This window comes from Triturus cristatus, chromosome 1_1 (genome assembly GCF_964204655.1).
Source record: "Triturus cristatus chromosome 1_1, aTriCri1.1, whole genome shotgun sequence".
Taxonomy (NCBI): Eukaryota; Metazoa; Chordata; class Amphibia; order Caudata; family Salamandridae; genus Triturus; species Triturus cristatus.
The window spans coordinates 57399068-57422087 of NC_140579.1; the positions used below are offsets into that span (position 1 = coordinate 57399068).

At 45.0% G+C, this 23020-nt stretch overlaps 1 protein-coding gene across 4 annotated transcripts in view; it reads right to left on the reverse strand.

Annotated features, from left to right (window-relative positions):
* LOC146869379 (interferon-induced 35 kDa protein homolog) overlaps positions 1-23020 on the reverse strand; it is a 262547-nt gene that overhangs the window by 10703 nt on the left and 228824 nt on the right. For all 4 annotated transcript variants that reach the window (XM_085599690.1, XM_085599678.1, XM_085599686.1 and 1 more), the window contains 2 exons: positions 21046-21232; positions 10361-10467 (listed from right to left, as the gene is read on the reverse strand). In XM_085599690.1, the coding sequence (XP_085455816.1) occupies positions 10361-10467; positions 21046-21232 (294 nt within the window). The remainder of the gene's footprint in view (positions 1-10360; positions 10468-21045; positions 21233-23020) is intronic.

Below are 23020 nucleotides of genomic sequence, written 5' to 3' on the forward strand. Positions count from 1 at the left end.
AGACTGAATATAACAATGCATTTATTGGTTCCAGTGAATGTGAACATAATTTCTTAGTTATTGGGGGATGGGGACTGAAAGGTGGAACAGATCCAGTATTTCCCGGAGTTTATTACGTGTGTGGCAATAAAGCCTATTTCAGCCTGCCTGACCATTGGTACGGGAGTTGCTATTTTGGAATAGTATTCCCAAACGTGTACCATGTGAAAAGAATCACTGGAAGCAATGAAGACGCAAAGGAACTAACACGCACTAAGAGAGCTCGTTTCTCAGAAATAGTAGGTGATATATTTAGTGCATTCATACCTTCAGTGGGAGTAATTCTGAATTCACAAAAAATGTGTCAGCGATCTACAGTAGTTGATCGGTTATCAACTGACACTGCTGGAGGATTTTTGATGATCAACACAGAAATGGTTGAAATTAGATCTATGGTTTTGCAAAATCGACTTGCTCTTGGCAAAAGAGGGCAGAGTCTGTAAAATGCTGAAAGCGCAACATTGTTGCACTTACATACCGGACAAAAGTGTTGAAATTGGAGGATATATTAAAAATATTACAAAATTGAAGGAAGATTTGAAACCACTTGTAGCTGACACTGTATGGAAACAATTAACAAATAGTATCACTACCATAGGGAGCTGGTTTTCTAACATAGGTAAGAGCATTATAGGTCAAATAATATTGCCAATATTTGGAATAACACTATTGGTCTTAGCAATAATGATATGGTTCGAATGTTGTAAGAAAAGAAAAAGATATGAAGTGAACGAAAAGGGAAAGAAAAGAAAATATGATGAAATGCAATTAGAAGAAATGAAAGGAGATCTATATAAAAAGATGAAGAGTTTACAGTTCAATAACGAAAAAGAAGGAAATGGAAAGGTTGAAGAAGGAATTGTGTTAAAGTTGGCATCTGATTTGGTGGTGGGAAATTAGTGATGGCATAAAATGCCATAAGAGAGGGGATTGATGGAGCAAGTACTCGTATAAAAGAGACTTGCTTGGATGCAATCTTCTCAAAATAACTTGTAATACCATAATAATTGTGTTTGTGAATGCTAACATGCATTACAGTTAATACATTTAAGTTTAGGGGAAGCTTGCATATGTGTCGTACTAACAAGTAACCCGAGTGTGACTTAAAATGGCTGCTAACGCAGAATTCTGTACTGCGCATGCGTCAACTACATCTACGTAGTAATGACGAGTCTTTGCTTGGAGGGAAATCTTTGCAGCTGCGTAATCGCTTTTAAGATGGCCGCTTGGAACTCACATGTTAAAGCGCATGCTTTTGCTGAAACTAAACCATACAACTTTATTAAAATGCTAATGCGAAAGATTTTTATAAGTAAATGGAATTAGAGTAGAGATAGGTGGTATACAGCGAAATCATTTTATTTAGATTTTTAACATGTTTCTTTGACTCTTTCTATTTAGTTCGTATTTGGGCCTCAGAGCAATACTAAAGTCTATATGCCATGAGATACCCAACGCATGCGCACTCGTAATCCGTCAGGAACCATGATGATGTTCATGAATCTCAGCCAAGGCCACGATCGCAACATGTCCTGGGAAAGCAGAAGACATCCAGGATGATGAATGAGAAAATTATTAAATGTATACTTTTATTGATAAAAATGTGAAATGCGGGTGGGAAATAAAGCTTGGGAAAATAAATGTAAGGGGCGGGAAAACTGAACAATAGACTAAAAAAAAATTATTAAAACTTAGCATGGTGTGATGATCATCCCCCCTTTCCTGTCCAATCAGAATTAGTAGTTTCATAAATTTGAAACATTTTGGGGTGGTACATGCCATTAGAAGGGTATAATTGAGGTAGTTTAGTTAGTTAGTAAGCTGATGCTGCACTGCTCATGCTGTCGAGATGCTGAGAGACTGGGATGCTGTTCGAGAACTGAGCAAATATTGAAGAAGACTCGAATTGCAGACTTAGAGCCTAAACCCAGATTAATTAGAAGAAGATCGTGGAAGAATCGAGGAGGCACATAATAGAAGAAGATCGCAGAAGAATCGAGGAGGAAGATAGTGTCAGAGAGGGGTGCGACGCAGGCGTCGTATCTAGAAGAGGCCATCTATCCTGTCCCTGAATCCTATCCTGAACCTTTGTCACCTGATCTGTCGCAGTGGACCCTTTCCAGCTTCTTGGCCAAGGGGGTTGGTTTCCACACCATCCTAGGTCACTATAATTCTGTGTAGTATGTCATTGTATTCCTCTCTCTGTTTCTCCCTATTCAGGTACTGTCATCGTAATAACATTGCTTAACGATTTTTTATGACTTAAATTTGATTTTACTTCCTGGAAGAAAACTGTGTACGAATTGTATTTGGGTTCTTGGCTCACATGAATTTAACAAGGTAAACATTTAAAACTCTCCCGAGTCTGTGGTTATTTAAAAGACTTTATTCTATGTCAATTTTTACCTACAATAGTTAACTAAAAGGTCCATTGACCAGAGGAAGGAAAATGCTACTTACCAGTATGCATCTGTTCTTGGCATGTAGAGCTGCAGATCCACACACTTGCATTAGATCGCCATCTGGTGTTGGGCTCGGATGCTTGCACCTTGTTGTTGTCTTGGAAGAAGTCTTTGTAGTCACGAGATAGGTGACTCCTCCCTTGGATGATAGTGCGCATGGGCATCGACTCCATCCTTAGATTGTTTTTCCCCATGATGGGAAATGATGGAGTTAGTGGAAAGAAAAAGATGTCCATGTGTGTATATCTAAATAAGATAGAACTGGAACAGCTACAGGTCCCGGCGGGGAGGTGGGTAGGCGTGTGTGGATCTGCAGCTCTACATGCCAAGAACAGATGCATACTGGTAAGTAGCATTTTCCGTGCGAGGCATATGAGCTGCAGATTACACAGTTGCATAGACTGTACAGCAGTATCTCCCCTAGCGGTGGTCACCTGTATCGGTTGCAGTAATTTGAAAGAGAGTTTTAAGAAGAGCTTGGCCCACAGAAGTTTGCTGCTTGGCTTGCACATCAACACAATAGTGTTTAGTGAGGGTGTGTGTTGTAGACCATGTAGCTGCTTTACAAATGTCTTCTAGGGGAATGTTCCCTAAGAATGCCATGGAGGCCCCTAGTTTGCGTGTGGAGTGCGCTCTAGGGGGAATTGTTAATGTGCGTTTTGCTTTCTGGTAGCATATTTGGATACATTTAACGATCCACCTTGCAATCCCAGCTTTGGAGATGGGATTACCCTTATGCGGTGGGGACAAAACTACGAACAATTGTTTTGCGAAAAGATTTAGTTCTGTCAATGTAATAGAGCAGGGCTCTTTTTACATCTAGGGTGTGTAGAGCTCTCTCTGCTATGGAGTCCGGATTTGGAAAAAAACACTGGTAACTGCACCGATTGGTTAAGATGAAATGCAGAGAGGACTTTAGGAAGGAATTTAGGATTTGTTCTGAGAACCACATGGTTCTTGTATGGTTAAAGCCTGGATCTCACTTACTCTTCTAAGAGAGATGATCACAATAAGGAAAGCTACTTTCTATGTGAGGAACTGTAGTTAATCAACAAAGAGAGGGACAGCTAGGGCTCAATAGAGGTCCAACATACTTGTCTTGAGTTAAGCTAGAAGACAATGAAAGGTACGGAGTTACTCAGTTGCAAGTTGGCCACCTGGTGTGTACTCAAGGTAGTGAGGAGGTGGGGGATATCTCCTGTCAGAACTAGGACCCTCACACACCCAGCAAGCTAGGTGTCATGCTTCATCATATGGGTCTGCTCCTCGTCGAACCGGCGCTGCAATGCTCGACGGGCACCCATAAAGGGGCTCTTTTTCAGAGATCTTTAGTTCCTTGCTGTATAGGTGCCGTGGGTGTGAGGGGCCTAGAGGCGTGTAGATGTGGTGTGTGGATTAAAACAGGTAAGGGAATTCTTTGTGATTATTTTTATTCTGGAAAGGTCCACACCTGACTAAAAAGGGAAGAGAGGGGGTGACTATTTTGTTTTAATGTGACAAAAATTCACTCTAGCCCCAGATGGTTAACATGTTTTTCGCCTCAGAATGTCACAAAGTGATCAGTTGGCAATTCCTCGGGACCAGGTGACTAAAATCTATCTACAGTGGATGGTGTGGTGCAACGCTACCTACCACTCTTTCTATCGGAGGGTTAAAGCCCGGAGAAGGGCAACAAACCTCTTTGGTTTTAATGTGCTGCCTCATCAGATCACAGCGGAGTAATTTGGACACACAGTGTAGTGTTTCTGCTCCCGCTCGGAGCTTCTTGGCTCACCTACCCGCTCCGCTGCATCAGGAAGGTAGTTCACATTTATGTAGAGGTTCAAATGGGGGTCCCATGAGCCTTGTAAGAACAATATTTAGATTTCACACTGGAGAGGGTGGTAACCTGGGAGGAATGATTGTTTTGAGGCCCTCCATAAAGGCTTTAATTGCAGGGGCTCTAAAAAGTGACAAGTGTTGTCTGTTTTGTAAATAAGCTGCAAGTGCTGCTAGATGTAAACGTATGGATGAATGTGCTAGATTACATCTTTGCAAGTGCAGTAGGTAGCAAATGATGTTCTGGATGGAGGCATCCAGTGGATCAATATGGTTGTTGGTGCAGTAAATGGCAAATCTTTTCCATTTTGCAGCGTAGCAAGCTCTAGTAGTAGGGCGTCTGGCTTCTTTAATGATGTTCATACAGTCTGGTGGTAGGTTAAGGTAACCGAACTCTAGGACTTCAGGAGCAAGATCGCCAGATTCAGCTGACCTGGATCTGGATGTCTGATCTCTCCATGGTTCTGTGTTAGCAAGGATGGGGATAGGCGTAGCTTTTGGTGTGGAACCAAAGAGAGTTCCAACAGTGTTGTGAACCACGGTTGGCGTGCCCATGTGAGAACTACTAAGATTTGTTTGAGAGACTGTTGTCGGAGCTTGCGTACCATTAGTGGAATCAGTGGGAGTGGCGGAAAAGCGTACGCAAATCTGCCTGACCAGTTCATCCATATTGCATTGCCCTTGGACAATGGGTGTGGAAACCTGGCGGCGAAGGTTGGCCATTTTGCGTTTTTGTGTGTTGCGAACAGATCTATGTCTGGTTGGCCCCACATCTGGAAAAATAGTAGAAGAACCAGGGGATGTAGTTCCCATTCGTGAATCTGTTGTGTCTGTCGACTTACCAGATCCGTAATCTGATTGTGAACTCCTGGAAGGTGTTCGGCAAGTAGATGTATATTTTGTGGAATGGCCCATCTCCAAATGTTCTGTGCGAGCTGGGACAGCTGCAGAGAATGTGTGCCTCCTTGTTTTTGTATGTAGTACATGGCTGTCATGTTGTCCGTCCGGATCAGGACAGCTTTGTTCTGTACATGTACTTGGAATGATTTTAATGCTAGAAATATTGCTAGTAGTTCCAAGTGATTGATGTGGAGCACTTTTTGTTGAGTGGTCCACTTGCCTTGAGTTGTATGTCCGAGGAGATGGGCTCCCCATCCTGTGAGTGATGCGTCTGTCGTGAGTACTATCTCTGGAACAGGTTCGAGGAACGGCCGCCCTTTGGACAAGTTTTTTGTGTTCCACCACTGCAGAGAGAGATGTGTGCGGCTGTCTACCAACACCAGATCTGTAAGTTGTCCTTGAGCCTGATTCCACTGATGTGCTAAACATTCCTGTAATGGGCACATTTGAAGTCTTGCATAAGGTACAATAGAGATGCAAGATGCCATCATGCCTATGAGTTGCATGAACACTCTGGCTGGGAGAGTGTTGGGCTTGAAATTTTGTGACGAGGGTTTGTATGCTGGCTATCCTGGCTGGACTGCGATATGCTAGAGCTGTGGAAGTGTTTATTGTGGCCCCCAGATATTGGTGCATATGAGAGGGCTGGAGATGCGACTTGGTGTAGTTGACTGTGAACCCCAATGTGTGTAATGTTTGGATGGTTTGGGGAGTGTGCTGAACACATTGTTCGAATGACTTGGCTTTTATTAGCCAGTCATCCAGACATGGATCTGTTGTCTTCTCGAATGTGCTGCTACAACGGCAAGACATTTTGTGAATACTCTGGGTGCTGTGGTGACTCTGAATGGAAGGACTTTGAACTGATAGTGCTGTCCGTCCACTGTAAATCTTAGATACTTCCTGTGAGCAGGATGTATGGGAATGTGGAAGTAGGCGTCCTTGAGATCTAGTGTGGCAAGGAAATCGCCTTGTTGCAGCAGCAGGAGCACTTGTTGGAGAGTGATCATGTGAAAATGATCGGAGTGTATATACAGATTGAGGGGTCTGAGGTTGAGTATTGGCCTTAGAGTCCTGTCCTTTTTGGGTACTAGGAAGTACAGCGAGTAAACCCCTGTTCCTTGATGCTGTAATGGGACAGGTTCTATTGCGTGCTTTTGCAGCAGTGATAGAACTAGTTTTAAGAGCATGAGATGATCTGTGAACATTGGACGCTGCTTGGGTGGTATGTGTGGGGGTGTAGCTGTAAGTTCCAGGCAGTAACCATACTGGATAATCTGTCTTACCCACTTGTCGATTGTGATGGAATTCCAGACAGGTAGGAACTGTGATAATCTTCCCCCGACCGGAGTGGAATGGTCTGGGGGGAGTGGAGGGAAGTCACTGTTTTGTAGTGGGGGAGGTGCGAGAGTTGTTGTTACCTCAACCTGTTCCTTTATTGTTAATCCCTCTGTATCCACCTCTAAAATATCCTCTATGGGGGGATGATTGTGTAGTGGCTTTGAAAGAAGATAAGGTGTCTGCGCCCATGTTCTTGGAGGCTCCTCTATAGAAGGAGCGACGAAAGGAGCCTCGTGTTTGCGGAGACTGTAACGCTCCCATAGACTTAGCAGTCTCTGTATCTTTTTTCATCTTTTCAAGGGCAGTGTCTACAGCCGGGCCAAAAAGTTGTTCTTGGTTGAACAGCTGATTGAGGATGGTTGTCTGGACCTCCTGCTTAAAGCCTGAAATGCGCAGCCAGGCATGTCGTCTGAGGAGTACACTGGTATTGATAGATCTAGGGGCAGTGTCTGCCGCGTCAAGTGCGTATTTAATTGACGCGTTTGATATTAGCTTGCCCTCTTGGATAAGGTCATTTGCTTGAGTTTTATATTGGTCAGGCAAATGTTGTAATAGGGTTTCCAGTTGGTCATAATGGGCCCTATCATATCTAGCCAGTAGTGCTTGCGTGTTGGCTATGCGCCAGTGATTGGCTGCCTGCGCAGCTACCCTTTTGCCAGATGCGTCCAGTAATTTGGATTCTTTATCCGGGGGTGGTGCATTCTCGGAGGTTTCTGAGTTGGCGCGCTTTCTAGCATTGGAAACTACTAGAGAATCCAAAGGCAGTTGTCCTTTAATGTAAGCAGGGTCTTCAGGGGCAGGCCTATATTTCTTATTGATTCTAGGGTTAAGAATCCTGGCACGTACGGGATCTTTGAACACTTCAGGGGCATGCTTAATGACTCCCTTGATCATTGGCAATATTTGCACAGTTTTTTGGGACTGTTCGAATGTATCTAAAAGGAAGTCCTCCTCTGCTGTGTCTGAGTGCATTGTCATGCCGTGATAAACGTCAGCCCTATTAAGCAGTTGTCCAAAACCAATGTTATCGTCTGGGGGAGATGGTTTTGAGGGTATGGCTGGGGGCTTGGAAGGTCTGGTAGATCTGCTGGGACAGGGTACTCCCAATCATCTTGTGGTGGGTCGTCTGGTTCTGTGAATGGGTCATTAGGGCCACCCCCCACCCCTAGGTCGTCATCATCATCTGGAGGTGGTGTATGTGGTGGAGAAGTTACAGGCAGAGGTGGTATAACGGATTTAGGGAGAGGAAGTGGGTTAGAGGGAAGTACAGGAGAAGAAGGCGGCATAGGAGATGTAGCAGAGTCCTTCTTTTTCACAGGCATGTGCTGTGTCTAACTTCCTCTTCTTGCATGGCACAGCTGTGAGATGTCCTGTTTTAGGATTAATATAGATATTTTTTTGCCTAGGATCGATAGGATCTGGATGAAAAAGTTCCTCTTCCTCGTTAACCGCTTTCGGTGTTGATTATTTCGGTTCCGAGCGGGGCTGGTGTTGAGTTCTATTGTCTTTAGCCTTAGGAGGCGTGGAGGAGTCCTTAGGCTTGTCTTTTGGTTCCGAGGATTTTGGTTTCGGAGCCGAAGTGGGATTTTTAGGCTTAGAAGCGTTCGAAGCCGGTTTATCCACAGGCCTCGAGGTTTTCGGGGCTGGTTTGTTTTTCGAGGTGGAAGGAGTCGGAACCGATTTTGGAGCCGAGTATTCATTTGGCTTCGGTGACGAAGGCGCCGGCGGGACGATTATATGAGGTTTGCTCAGTCCCGAGCTACCGGAAGACTTCTTTTTTTTCTTCGGAGCCGGGTCCGGAGGCGGGGCTTCTGAAGTATGTTTTCGGTTGCGACTGGGGCCAACAGGTTAAGTCTTGACCAGTGCCTTCGGTTTTGGTGGTTGGGCTGGGGTCGGGGCAGTAGTACTCACTCACTGACCAGGACTGATGGGTTTGTCTGAGTCTTCTGCCTCTGACACGATTTCGAGATCTTCGGAATCTTCTTCTGGGACATAGGGCCTTCGTTGAAGATGTCCTCTGGTTCCGGAGCTGATCTCGGTGCCATGATGTGTCGACGGGCCCTTCGATCTCGAATAGTCTTCTTCGATCGAAAGGATGCGCAGGCTGGACAGCTTGACTCGTCGTGTTCTGGTGAGAGGTAGGGGTTGCAGACCATTTGATGGTTACTGTGCGGGATCTTTGCTCCACACTGGAGGCATTTCTTGAATGGCGTCCTTTCCATGAGCCATAGGCCTTACGGCGTGGATAGGCCCAGCGGCTCGCGTCGACAACCAGAATCAGGACGATGAAAGGCACGTTGAAGATGAAGATGTTCGAAGTTAATCCGAAGAGTTTGTGAAAGTATTGCGCGTCGAAAAAGTTTGAAATGGAAATTTCGAACCGGAGCGCAAAAGTTGCATCCAAACCCAATGGCGGAAAAAAACAATCTAAGGATGGAGTCGATGCCCCTGCGAACTATCGTTCAAGGGAGGAGTCACCTATCTCGTGACTACAAAGACTTCTTCCAAGACAACAACAAGGTGCAAGCATCCGAGCCCAACACCAGATGGCGATCTAATGCAAGTGTGTGATCTGCAGCTCATATGCCTCGAACAGTACATTCGGTCAGAAGGTTTGGTAAGAAATTATAAGGTAAATCCATCTTACAGGTATAAGTACAACAAATTGACCCCAGCGGTACTTCCCTAGCTCATGTGTATGCGTGTTTAATGGGCCTAGGTGAGTATGTTGGTTTGTGAGTATCTCTAGCTGATAACCCGCTAGATCAACACATACCAATGGAGTCAAGAATACTAAATCCATGCTTCTCCATCAATATCTGCCTTTGGGCTACTGTGGTAAATTGATATTCTCGCTATAATGTTTTTCAAAGACTATATTTAAAGCATGGTTGGTCTTATCAACAAAATGAACTGAAAAGTACGGACAGAGATTTACGCCTCTTCCTGAGTTGTATTTTTCAGTTTTTTTCCTGTTCACTAAGACTCCCAGAAGTGAGCCTGTAAACCTGTGCGGTACGCAGGTTTCCAGGAGTACATCTGAGAATGTTGATGTGAATATTTTGTGATAACCTGTATATCGATTGTGCCTATAGCAGAGAGCTCAACACGGGGGAAATGCAGCATCCTATGCAAAACGCACTTTTTTCTCGATGGATAAAATAATTTTCCCTGTAGAGAAAGCCCTTCCCCAGGCACTCCCCATAAATCTGAGAGTGATCCATTGCACTTCACTTCCTTGGAACCTGTAATGCAGCACGTTTCAGTTTGGGGACTGGTAATAATCCGTACTCTACCGGGATCCCTGGAGGTAGCTAAGGTGAAGGGAGGAGGTAAGCGCAAAAGAGACACATTCAAGGTCTCCAATTCTTCACCCTCATTTGCCCACTTCTGCCAGCTCTTCATCTCTGTATTAATGTACACATTGCTTTACAGGCTGTCAGGGCCAAATGCAGCCCCCAACTTCATCCTGCCATCCTCGAGTACCACCTGCCACAAGCACCAGAAATAAAGCTTTTGCAGCTTACCCCCAGATCCATCACGGTCAGTCTGCATGCCGTGGCACTGGTAGGCCTGACTATTTTAGAGTTAGAGTAAATAAATGTGGTCTATATCACAGGTTAATGGGTCTCTCCACAGAAAGACCTTCTTAACAGTACAGCATAAAAATGTGTGGTCTATAGAACATAACTGTATAAAAGGTAAACAAATAGGAACAGAGTACGCATGTAATTGTACTGCACATAGTAAACAGTATACATGCTCGCTAAAAGAAAAGTGGCGCAGATCAGCCAACCTACTTGCAAATCTTTAATTTCGCCTTTTACATATGGTGTCACTTTCAATTGATAGGTTTTATTCTCCACCGGGAAAGAGCACACTTCTTTGAGAGTCAGGCTTTTTGCCACTGCGAGGAAGATAAAGATAAAAAAAGACAAAGAATGGAACGATTTAATTTTGGTCTTAATCTATTCTTTCCCACATCATTATTAAACATATAGTATATCTTCGATCACTCCTATCAATATCTTTTCTGTAACATTTATTTGTTAAAATACTACTTTCAGTAACATATGGTGCCAAGATGCAGTTTATAGTATTGCGGATTGTACAACATTGGGATGCACCTTCTGTATCTAAAATGTTAATGCTTTGATCTAGTTCAATGTACATGTCCCACTTCTACCAAGGAATTTAAGGAAGCAAAAACTGCATTTCAAATGTAAATACTAAGCTGCAGATGGATGTAGTTACACTGGTAAACCAGTGCCTGCCTAAGCCTGAATTATTTAATGTACTTTGCAATACCTCAGAAGAGGAGATTCAAATGCTAGTGATGAGTGAAGGATAATCAAATATTTATAAAAGCAAAAAATAAATACTATTTAAAATCAGATCATATTAGATCACTGCCAATTATTGAATTTTCATAAAAAATTTCATTTTTGAAGACAACGTCCAGTTTTGCCTTGTTGGCATGGTGCAACTGCTGTCACTCTTTTTATCTGACAATTCACTCCATTCATAGAGACAGGAGCTGTGTGGCGAAGCAAAGACTGCTGACACAAGAGGAGAGTGATGGCAAACTTTAAATGATTAGGTCCAGGTGCAGACGTTGGTCCTGGCTGGCTGGCCATACTTAAAATGATAGTCTGGGAATCTTTTGGGGCGTCTCAGAGCAATCAGTGGACACTGAGCTCACTGAAGCAATGAGAGCCATTTACCTTTGAAGTTCTGTTTACCACTTGACCTTCAGGGTAGAGCGCTACTGCCGCTTAACAGTTTTCTCAGAGTGGTGGCATAGACTAGAAAGCCAGAATTCAGCTAAGGCAGCAATAGCAATTATAATACATTGTCCGGCAAGTGCTTCAACAGAATTCTACAGAATGAAATGACAAGGGCAAAAATAAAAGTCTTAGGACATTATTTAGATCTTTGCGGATGTCTGTCACAAACATGACGGATATCCTGTCCGCCGTATTACAATCCCCACAGGATATCATGGGATCGTGATGCCGCTGACGGGATATCCGTCACATCTGTGATGGAGTTTTCCCCTCCGCCAAGATCTAAATCAGGCCCTTTTGTGGTCACTCCAAAGAGCTTACATTAGCCGTGCAAAAATAAAATCAGAGCCACCAAGGTGCAATCTCTTTGTCAATTCCCTCCAAGGCAGGAGTTACATAATAATCAGAGTGTAAGTTTTAGGTTGTCTCTACATTACTGTTATAGCTGCCCCAGGGTCTGTCAAATTTACCAGTGGTCCTCACAAACTTGGTTGGATATTGTGTGCCTTTAAACTCTCGAGTGTGGGCATTTCTTGCGTAGTGTAAACTAGAGCACAGTGCATGGCGATATGCAAGGAGAGGCAGCACCTGACAAGACCCCAACCCTTATGTCTCTGGCGATGTCCTCCAGTGTGCGTTGTAGTGTCGGCGTGAGCCTCTGAGGCAGAGTGGTAGGGGTTATGTGTCAATTTAGGGAAGATAATCTTCACTGCGTCAACCTTGTGCCAAAAGCCACCACCCAAACTAATGAAAAGCCCATCCTAGTTCACATAGGTAATGTAAGTATGTTTATTATGACTTTGTATTCCAATGTGTGATCTGTGACATTGTCACCTTAAGACAATACATCAATATTATCATTTATTTGCCATTTAGCCTCTTCCTGGCCAGTGGTTAGGATGAACAAGATCTTAAGGAATCTGCCTTCAGTGTATTCATGAAACCCTTAACAGTAGAGAATTCAGGCTATCACCCTATAAGCGTCCTAAATAGTGATCAACGACTCTTGCAATACCTCTCTCCACACATATGGAGCTTTTGCAGTGGACAGCTCCATCTCGAAACCAAAATTCTGCCAAAAGCCATTTCCCTTGTTAGTCATTGTGACTAGCAACAGATTTGAACCAAGTTGAGTCTGATAGCATGTCATTTTGTCAGATATGTGCTCCAGTCTCTGACAAAGCAGCTCTATGCCCCTTGAAACGTCTGTCGATATTGTTTGATCCCTTTAAAGACTCTAGAAGTCCCCCTTGAAATTATGGGCACACACTGTGTTTGTGACAATAGTGGTAAGGTTTTTTCCCTCTAGGAGCCATCATCCCGGGTAGAAAGTAGCTCTCATATTTTGAATATCACTAAAGCAGACAAAGGATGTTGAGCATATCAACCATGACCAGTCTGCAAAGGTTCTCAACAAACCACAGCAGGGAAATAAACTAACTCTATTCTTGTGTGACGTTTTATAGTCCTTTGAAGACTTCCACTTTACTCTTGAATGCTGTTCATAATGGCTTGAGTCTTTATCCTGCGAAGTCCTTAATAACCCAGTATTTCCACCTAGACATCTGCTGGGAAATATTATAGCCTTATAGCCCGCCGTAGCGGACTTTAATAGCGGAGGCTATTAGAACATTCTGCCACTAAAGGGCAGACTGTTCTAACAAATTAAACAAAGGCTTCTCGAAGCTCGAGGGGATTTAAATCCCCTCGACCTTCGAGAGGCTTTTGTAAAACATTGGAATGTTGCTCTGCGGGCCTTTCCCGGCCGTAGAAGCAGGGAGCACTCCATTGTCTACAATGGAGCGCTCCACATTCCAATGTTCTAATAGTAGTTCACATATGTCAGAGATGCCCAGGGGCTGCCTTAGGGGCACATGCAAGTGTAGTCTGAGCCATGCCAAGCACTTCTGCTGATTGAGCCCAGGAGGCACCATCTCTTCCCACACTACTCACTCCCATTGGCCCATTTCTATGCCCTAAGCTGAGAATCAGGCAACAGGGTGTCCAGGGAGCTATGAGACAAGCCCAGAACTCAACACAAAACAGTGGCAAGGCTCCTACTTCATGGAGGCAAGTCATGGGAAGATGAGAAGTAGGTCATGGAAACCTGTGAATAAGGAACGGAACTGATTCACCAACAGACGCACTACATAGCATTTGTTAATACCTTTAAGTAATATGTCCTTTTATGACTGCAAAATCTCTTCTGAAACTGGCATACAGTCTTATCATTCTGTATGTATGTATGTTTGTGGTATTTCTATAGCGAAAACGTCAGCAGAGCACCGTACAGGGTCAAACGCGAGCATACAGTCAATGTCTGCAACGCGAAGTACCAGGGTTCTGAGAGCTGAAATTTACTATCATTGCATTGCCATCTAGTGTTCTTGGAAGATGCGAGCTGTTCCTGAGCATTGATGGAAAAGGGCTTGTAGGAATATGATATATCAGTAAGTGGTTATACCATGCACAGAGGCAAGAGATTCCCCCAGAAGTGTACAGGGCTCAATGCAAAACCAATGTGCTTCAATTGTGGTAGTGTGGTCGAGCAGCCTTAGGCCTAACACAGAGGAGTGAAAGACATTAGTTGTACACACAAGGACCAATAAGGGACACACGACAAAAAGGAGATCCTCACCAATTTTATAAAAATAAGATTGGTTTGAGTTTTATTTAAAGACCAAGATCTTCACAAAAAGGTGAGTACGTTATTCATTAAAAATGTTAACCTGTGGAGGAAAACAACAATGTGGTTTCACAGGTAGGTACCCAACTTACAGTTCCAGTCTTCGGGGTTTAAGGTCAGCAGAGGGAAAGGTTCAGGTAAGCACAAAGTCTGCACCACCAGAGGCAAAGGAGCGGCCGGCTGCAGAGGGCAAATGCGAAGATATGCCCAATGCGTTTCAATGAAGACTGGGGGCGCTTGAAGCCATGCTGCTTGCAGGTAAGTAAATCGGTTGCAGGGGCCAAGCTTCGGTGGTTAGAGCAAGCACGGGGGGGCCACAATGCATCATTAAACATACACTACCAGCGGCACGGCGGCGATCGGTGCAGTTTGCATAGCCAGCTTCGGGCACCCAATACTCTTCAATGTAGAAACTCGGTTGGACAAATAGGCTACAGGCATCGAACCGGAAGCTGCACGAAGGTCATCAGCAACAGCAGAGGTAAGACAAGATGTTGTGGGTCATAGGGACACAGTTGGTAGAGCTCCCCAAAGCCCAGGGACTTTGGGTGCAGGGCAGTCCTTCGAGGGCAGGTTTTTCTTACCAGGGCCAATCACGATTGGGGGTAGCCTCTGGATTCGGACTGCAGGTGTCATCGTTGTATCCAGGAGGGGTCAGCCAATGCTGGGTTTGAGGTCAGGATCGCTGGGGAACCTGTTCTGGATAAGTGGGCCACTTGGACATGGGCCAGAGGCATCGGGCGCAGAGTGGTCAGTACTCGCGGTTCCGGAGGGCACCAGATTCCTTTGTGTGGATTTCTTGGGGACAGTTCTGCTGTCCTTGGGAGTTCTGGTCTTTATCAAAGGTCAGGCAGTCTTCCTTGGGTTCTGGAGGTCGCTGACTGCAGGACAAACGTTGTCTTGTTTTGCAGGATCTTTGAGCAGGAGACAGGCCGGTATGGATGGGGAAAAGTTAGTAGGGGTCTTCAGGCTTCGAAGCACGGCGTCAACTTCGTCCTTCTTGGGTCGGCAAGGAACTAGTTTCAGGGTCTGGTGGAGCTACCTAAATACTAGATTTAGGGGCGTTTTAAGGGAGTGACAGGTAGGGGTAATGGGCACCTTACCTTGGTTGTCTGCACTCTCAATTATACCACCCTTCTGTGGGAGGTGGCATAGTCCTAGCCCTGATTGTGGACTCCCCCCATCATTAAGAAGGAAGGGACTGAATGATGTGCTTCACCTCACCTCCTACACCTTAGGAGTGGAGTTGGCATAGGTGGGCACAATTATTCTACCTAGCTTTTCCTGCCATTTTTCCCACTCAACATGGGGTTCTTAACCAGGAGCTGCCATCTGCTGCTAGCAGAAGAGGCTGGGGGTCACATTACAAAGGCGGCATACCTTTGAAGCTTCCCTCTCGAGCACTGGCCCCATTCTGGGGAAGGAGGTGTGACACCTCTGCCCAGGATGTGGTTGTATCTGGTCCCAGAGAGCTGAGGCTCTCCAGCCAGGGGTCCAGAAACATGTCTGGGGGAGTCAGCCTGTCTAAAGCCAGTCAGAGACCACACCACACCAGGGTTGGTATGTTTTCAGGGGGCACCTCTGAAGTGCCCTCTATGTACATGGTTTAATAAATCCAACACTGGCATCAGTGTTGGTTTATCAAGAGGAGTTGTTTGGTTCCAAATACTCCTGGGTTAAGCAAAGCCATCGTTGAGCTGTGGAACTTGAGTTGTCGAGGTTCCAGCTCCATGGCTGCCCTGGCACTTACAATATCTAAAAATAGACGTAAATATTGTAGCAGCATATCTTCTCATGCAGATATGCCCACACCTGGGGTACAGTGCACCCTGCCTTTGGGCAGTAAGGCCTGCTAGAGGGGTGACTTACCTATCCATTAGGCAGTGCTAGTTGACATGGCACTCAGGCAATATCGACCTTTGTCGTTTTGTCTCCACCAGGTCATGCATGCTGCAGTGGTAGTCTGTATGGCCTAGGTGAGAGGGTCCCTAGGAGACCCTCTTCGGTCTCAATTCCCTGGGTACCAAGGTACCATTTACTAGGGACGTACAGGGGGCCTGAAGGGCCAATTGTGGAACAGTATGTGGGAAAGAACACTGGTGCTGGGGACCTGATTAACAGGGACCCAGCACATTTTCAGTCGAAGTTGCACAAAATACCAGACAAAATGTTTGGGGGGTAGGGGGAAGGTACTGCAACAGAACCACGTTTACTCACAGGGCTGCTGCCTTGTTTTTTTTTTTTACACTTTTCAGCCTACAGGCTGATAGTGTCCTGGCCGCTGGTGTACCGAGAGCCATCAGAGATGGTGTTCCTGTCTACAAGATAAAGCTGGGTGTTGTCTTCACGATACTACATGATTAAATAGTGGCTGTTTTTTTAAGGAACAAATCAATTTAGGGAAGACTGAAATTATTTTCTGCCGTTGGCCATAACTGGACGTCGAGACTGAAACATAGGGATATCTTTTTAATGCCAACCAAGAACATCAGACCCAGAGAGACACAATTCACCACTTAATATTGCACAATTTACTTTGGATTCAATTGCACATATACACCCTCAGACTGCTGAGTCGAGATACAGCCGTTCCATTATTAGGATGACTGTCCCTTATGCCATACATGCGATAATTAGGATGAACCTCACATCGTTCTTTTTCAATGGTCTACACTGTGAGCAGCCGAACATCCGTTCAAATGAGCCCCCTTGAAACACGGTTCAAAAATCCCTTCCACACAATCCCACATAGGCAACATTAAAAGGCGAGACTCTACTCACCATGCACAGCTCCTGGGGCAGCCTCTTACCATCCTACCCAGGGAAAACTGGGGACACAACAGTCGTATGAAGTACTATACAATGGGTACAATACAATAGGGCAAATGCACAGAATATAAATCCTGATTTACAAAGTGAGGATCTGCAAACTATTCTGTGCTGAGGTGTCAATTAGGACTGTAAAAGTTGTGCAGTCGCACACGATACTGACTAAGAGTAAAGGCAGTGTTCTAAGGAAGTGGTTAGTGTAAAAGAATGTCTGCTAAGCATTGCCTCCACAGCAGCTCTTTCTTACCCTCACAACAACCTACTTATCAGAACAAATTGGCTTAAACATACCATGCCCACATGTGCCCAACATGGCACTGAAGCCATGTAATCAGCAAATGATTCTTCTCTACATAACTGTCTCCTCAGGCCAAGCAAAGAAGAACCGTGCTCTGTAGTGGAATAAAATGAATATACAAGCCCTCTAGCGTGCTATCCATACACAAAGTATAGTAAAAGGAACCCTATCAAGATCACACATATATTTATTTCCACTACTTAACATAAACCATTGCTAAACAAAACGATGGCCTCAGAACCTTAAGGGGAGGCCAGATTCTGAAATCGCTAGAGGACTGTATGGTAGAAATATGCTTAATAAATGCTGGTAACATTACGTAACATGATGTGAATGCTCGCATAGTCAGAACTTTATGAGCATTCTCGCACATATATAGTGCCTTTCCCACAATAACATGCCCTTCTACACCTATGCCTGGAAGGGCCAAAAGATAACTGATATTGAAAGTGTGGAGTTAAAGGAAAGGAAGAATTCACATAGAAATGTACACTCAAAATTCATTTCACCTTTCCCCTAACCTTACCATCAGAAGATCTACACAGATTGGATGGCCTGCCGGCCGAATTTTATAAAGCTTACCGGGAGACCCTAGTGCCTCAATTGCACGCGCTTTTCGCCGTAGCGATGGAGGAAAATACGCTGCCCCCCTCGATACCAAATATGCCTCGATGCGCGAGGCATATTTGGTATCTCTGCTGAAGCCTGGCCGAGACCCAATAGCCTTGGGATCTTACCGACCGTTGGCACTTCTAAACGCAGACTATAAAATACTGGCTAAAATTCTAGCGGATCGTCTGGCGCCAGTGGTCGCAACTCTGGTCCACAGGGATCAAAATGGGTTTGTTCCCAAGCGATCCACGTCATTGAACCTGCGGAGGTTTTTTAGAGTGGCGACGGATAGCATAAATGAGCGGCCTAGGGCAGGTTGCTTAATGTTGGACCTGGAAAAGGCCTTTGATTGTTTGGAGTGGGGGTACTTGTCAGCACTGCTGCAGCGATATGATCTGGGGTTGGAATTTTTGCAGATGGTTGGCCTGTTGTATAAGAATCCCTCGGTTCGGGTACGCCTGGGTCTATATATATCGGAGACCGTGCCTGTTTGCAGGGGCACCAGACAGGGGTGCCCGCTATCGTCGCTCCTGTTCGCGCTGGCGATTGAGCCCCTGGCGGTGGCCCTGCGCGCATTGATGGGAGATGGCATCCCGCTGGGAGACGCAGTTCACCAAGTGTCATTGAATGCAGACGATCTGCTAGTATATGTGAGGGACATCGAAAATATCCCAGCACAGCTGGACCGCATATTGCAGGATTTCGCTACTGTGTCGGGGCTACGGGTAGACGCCAGTAAGTCCTGTCTTTATGCGTTCGGGGAGGGGAGGCAAGACCCGGGCTACACCCTCAATGGAGCTAGGGTGATGTGGAAAGGGGATACCTTCCAATACCTGGGGATACAGATATATCGCCAGCCGTCGGACCTTTTCGACGGAAACTTGGGCAGGGCTCTCACAGCCATTAAGTCGCAGATGCGGTTCTGGGGCACATTGCCACTTACGGTCACGGGCAGGGTGGCATTATCCAAAATGGTGATTCTACCCAGACTCCTGTATTATTTTGCCAACCTGCCATTATATGTCCCTGCGGCATTTTTTGCCACGTTCCCCAGAACACTTCGGGACTTCATCTGGGGGAATAGTCGACATAGGCTGTCACTAGCAAAATTGTACCTTCCGACCGCTCAGGGGGGACTTGCGGCGCCTTGCTTAGAGCACTACTATCTAGCTGCCCAGTTACAATGGATTGCTTGCTGGTTTGCGGATAAAAGCAGAGAGGACACAGCCTCAATGCTACCCCCCTACTCGTTGGAGCGACTCCTTGAGCTCTTTCACCCGACTGTCAGGCGAGCGGCGCCAGAGCCGCTTCTCCTGCGTGTGGCATATGAATGTTACCGCAGAAGCCTATTTCTCACCAGAGCTCTAACCCCATACGCACCGGCGCTGCCGCTGGAGGGATCCCCGAGCGGGGTGGGGACACTCACCACTCGCATGCTCACGGACTGGCGGGATGCTGATGTATGGACCCTAGGAGATCTGTACCGAGATGGTGCCCTTATGTCATATGACCATCTGATGGAAGAAGAGGGATTGCCACCAGGCCAGTTCCTCCTGGATCGCTCGCTTGTTACATCCCTGACAGCAAAATGGGGGGACATGTCCATAGAGCCTCATCAGCACCTTACCATACAATACCTTCACTTTATGGGGCGTGGCAAGCATTTGATCTGCTGGTTCGCGGCGTCGCTGCACACTCATACAGCAATCGCGCTGGAACCTCTCAGACATAAGTGGGAAGCTGACATGGGATAGGAGGATAAGGAATGGGAGCGAGTGTTGGGGAGCTCAGTGCGCATACCTAGAAATATGAGGTTCAGGCAGATCCAGCTGTTCATTATACACAAGGCGTACCTCACACCGGAGGCAGTCAATAGGTATTTCCACCGCACAGATGCAGAGTGTCCCAGATGCGCCGAGCTGGGGGTGGGGATTTTCCACATGCTATGGAGCTGTAGCCGGCTTCATACGTACTGGCATACAATCAGCGGGTTACTACATGTGTGCACTGGCCGTACCCTACCGTTTGAATGGACTGTATACCTGTTACACCTGTTCCGCAGAGCTCCGGCCACGAAGGTAGCGTCCCGGTTTATAGACCTGGATATAATAGTAGCTAAGAGATTGCTCACCAAGAGATGGAAGGCGCAGGATCCGCCTCACGCGCAGGCATGGAGAAATTCATTGCTTGCGTGGGCCAGAGCAGAGGGAACAGCCATCAGGAGGGAGGAGACGATGGGGTTGCGGAAGGAACCCATAGCTGCCCAATGGGAAGTTTTGATTCAGGCACTACAGAGAGCCGGGGAAGAGTGATCAGTGGGTCAGATTGAAGGGGAGGACGGGGACACAGGGAGGATACTGGAGCCTCTCAACGTGTGCAATTGTGGTGTTCTCATGTGGGAACTGATTTGTATAGTTATCTTTGAAGACAACGGTGGTCGCTATTGCAAGAAAATAACAGTCAATCTGACATACTGTGATGTGTGGTGAGGAAGGTGGGGGAAAGGGGCGGGGGGAAGGGAAAATGGGGTGCTAACACCGGTCTGCGTTGAGTTGGTTAGTTGTTCATAATTGTTATTATTCTACATTGTCTGTATTGAAGTCCACGCTGAATCAACTGATAGACTGTACCTGTGGGACTGTCGTAACTAACCAAACATCGACCTATGAAACATCGCACTAATGTAAGGAGCCGTAAGTTGTGTTTGTAATCAATTCGTAGCGGCGAATGTGCCGTGTATGTTCAAGGGCTCAGCTGACATGCAATGAAAACACGATCTTATGGTTGGTAGGTGGCAACATGCATGAATAATGTGAAAGTACGTTTCTTTGTAGGTACCTGTAAAATTTCAATAAAACAGATTTGAACAAAAAAAAAAAATCAGAAGATCTACACAGATGAGAGGGGGAATAAAGATGTATTCCAAGGAAAGCTATTACAATGATAAGCATCAGTGAGGTATGATTTGGGCTTATTTACAGAATTATAGGTGTGGGAAATCTACACACATTGTAAGTGTATGCCTATTGCAATTTCTAGCTTCTTTGTGAACCGGCCACCCAACGTTTAGTGGTTGAGTTCATGGTTTCTAGTCCAGGAAATGTGGTATCTTTGTACTCCTTGTAAAGGGACCGTCAAAAACACAACACCTGAATAGGAGTACCTGGTAGTGTAAATTTTAGTTAGATTTAGCGAAGATCCCTTTAATTTACACATTATCTCATATGTGATGTCTCTGGCAGCACCAGAATCAGAATATAGATCGAAATATACCTCCTTCCTCAGCAAAGGTAATGACCACGTGTCCCGAATCTGGTAGAAACTCGCACTTTTCCACCTGACCGCCTCCATTTTTCTTCTTGCTGAAGAAAATCTCCAATTTGTCAATGATACGGTCTTCAGGTATGTTCTCTGGGATGTTGGACACCATGACTCTGAAGTTGCACACATGCATATCAATCTACATAGAAGGCAGAAAGCAGGAACTAAAAATTGGTCCATCACATGAAGTATAAAACATTGCACTAGTAGCAATAATATTAATACTTATGCAGAAAAGTCACAAAATTAGTCAATAATCTTAAATAAAGTTCTTATGGAAAGAGATAAGGTGCAAAATAACATTTCCAAAAGCATTAGACAATAGACAGTAGTCTACCTCACCCAGGACATCACATGGTGAAAAATGGATGTGTGGCCAGGAGCAATGGCTTCCTGTGGCAAAGTTGCTACATTGCATTTGAAAATAACTATGGTTTGGAGATCTGCAAATCACTTTGGAAACGGTTTCCTAACTGCTTCAAGTTGTAGATACCAAATATGTTTCTACTCCTATTACTATCTGAATAGTTCTCTATTAGGAACACAAGTCGAGATCTTTCTCCCAGGAGCATGCCATGCCATATTATACAGAGTTATATTAGCAAAAGCCCACCAAAAATCTGCTATATGTCCAATAGTGTCTAAAATACTAATATTAAATGTTCTAGCATTAGTTTAACTAGGTAGATTGAACCCGTTGGCACTGTGTTTAGTATCTATAACAACATATGAATTGAACAAATGTTTCCATAACTCTAAAAATAAATCTGAAAAAACAACTCTATAATCCTTACCACACACCAGGTACTGAAAGAAATGATCATAGCATTTTGTTTGTTTGAAAATCTACAATTATTATTACCGGTCCTTAATTAATGGTTCAATAAACAATCACAAGCAACTGGAGGGCATTTCCCATATGGTTAATTGAGCCCATCACTGCTCAATTGCCCTTCGCGTTGTCCGACAATAGCCTAGAAATTATACTAGTTCTGTTTCCATTAAATCTGCAGACAAATATGTTCCATATTACTGCTACTGAGAGCACATCTACAGTGCTCTGTATTACCCAAAGCCAATGCAGGGGCTGAGACTCCATGATCATGAAGTCTAGAGACACTAAACTTGTGCACTACAAACAAGATAGTCCTCAAACTAAGTTCAACACAGATTACTGCACCAAATTTGGTTTTCAATGATAGGGCGGACTCAAAAAGTAAAGCCTGGAATTTTCACTCTGTTTGAGATGAGAACTGTTTATTAAACCCATCGGGAGTAGCAACAGATGATTCTTTTGGGCGGCCTTTGGCCCTGAAGATTCAGGAACAGTTCGATCTTGCTGTTGAAAAGTTGAAAATAATTGTCTTGAATTCCAGCTCTATCTCTAGGATGCTCTGTAGGTTACTCACTGCTGCACTATCTTACAAGGGAGTAGCCCCAAAATTAAAATATCCCCCACTTCGAACCAAAGCATTGATGGACCAAGCAAGTGAAGCAAGTGAGCCTGACTCTCCCTTGACTCTGCAAGCCAAGCATGTATCCATTCATCCTTTCACTGAACAGCTAATATATAGTTTATTATCTGTTGGTGTAGTTTTGCAACTTGAAGTATTTTCTGGATTCAAAAGCTGTACATTATTCACCATCTAGTGGTTGGGTACGGAATTCGCCATAAAATCTTTTGTCCTTTGTTTTTTGCTATTGGTGGGCATCAACGCACCTCCATTTGGTGTCCCCTTGTGACATCATCATGCTTCCTCTGGAACCTCCCACCTTTGGTCGCCATCGTCATTTGTTATTTTGGGGGGGGTTTTTGTATGTTGTTCCCTCCTCTCATCTTCCTGGTGGAGGTGGGTGGTTGGGTTTGCTTGTGAATCCAGAAAATTATTCAAACTGCAAAACTACACAGACAGGTAAGAAACTTTAT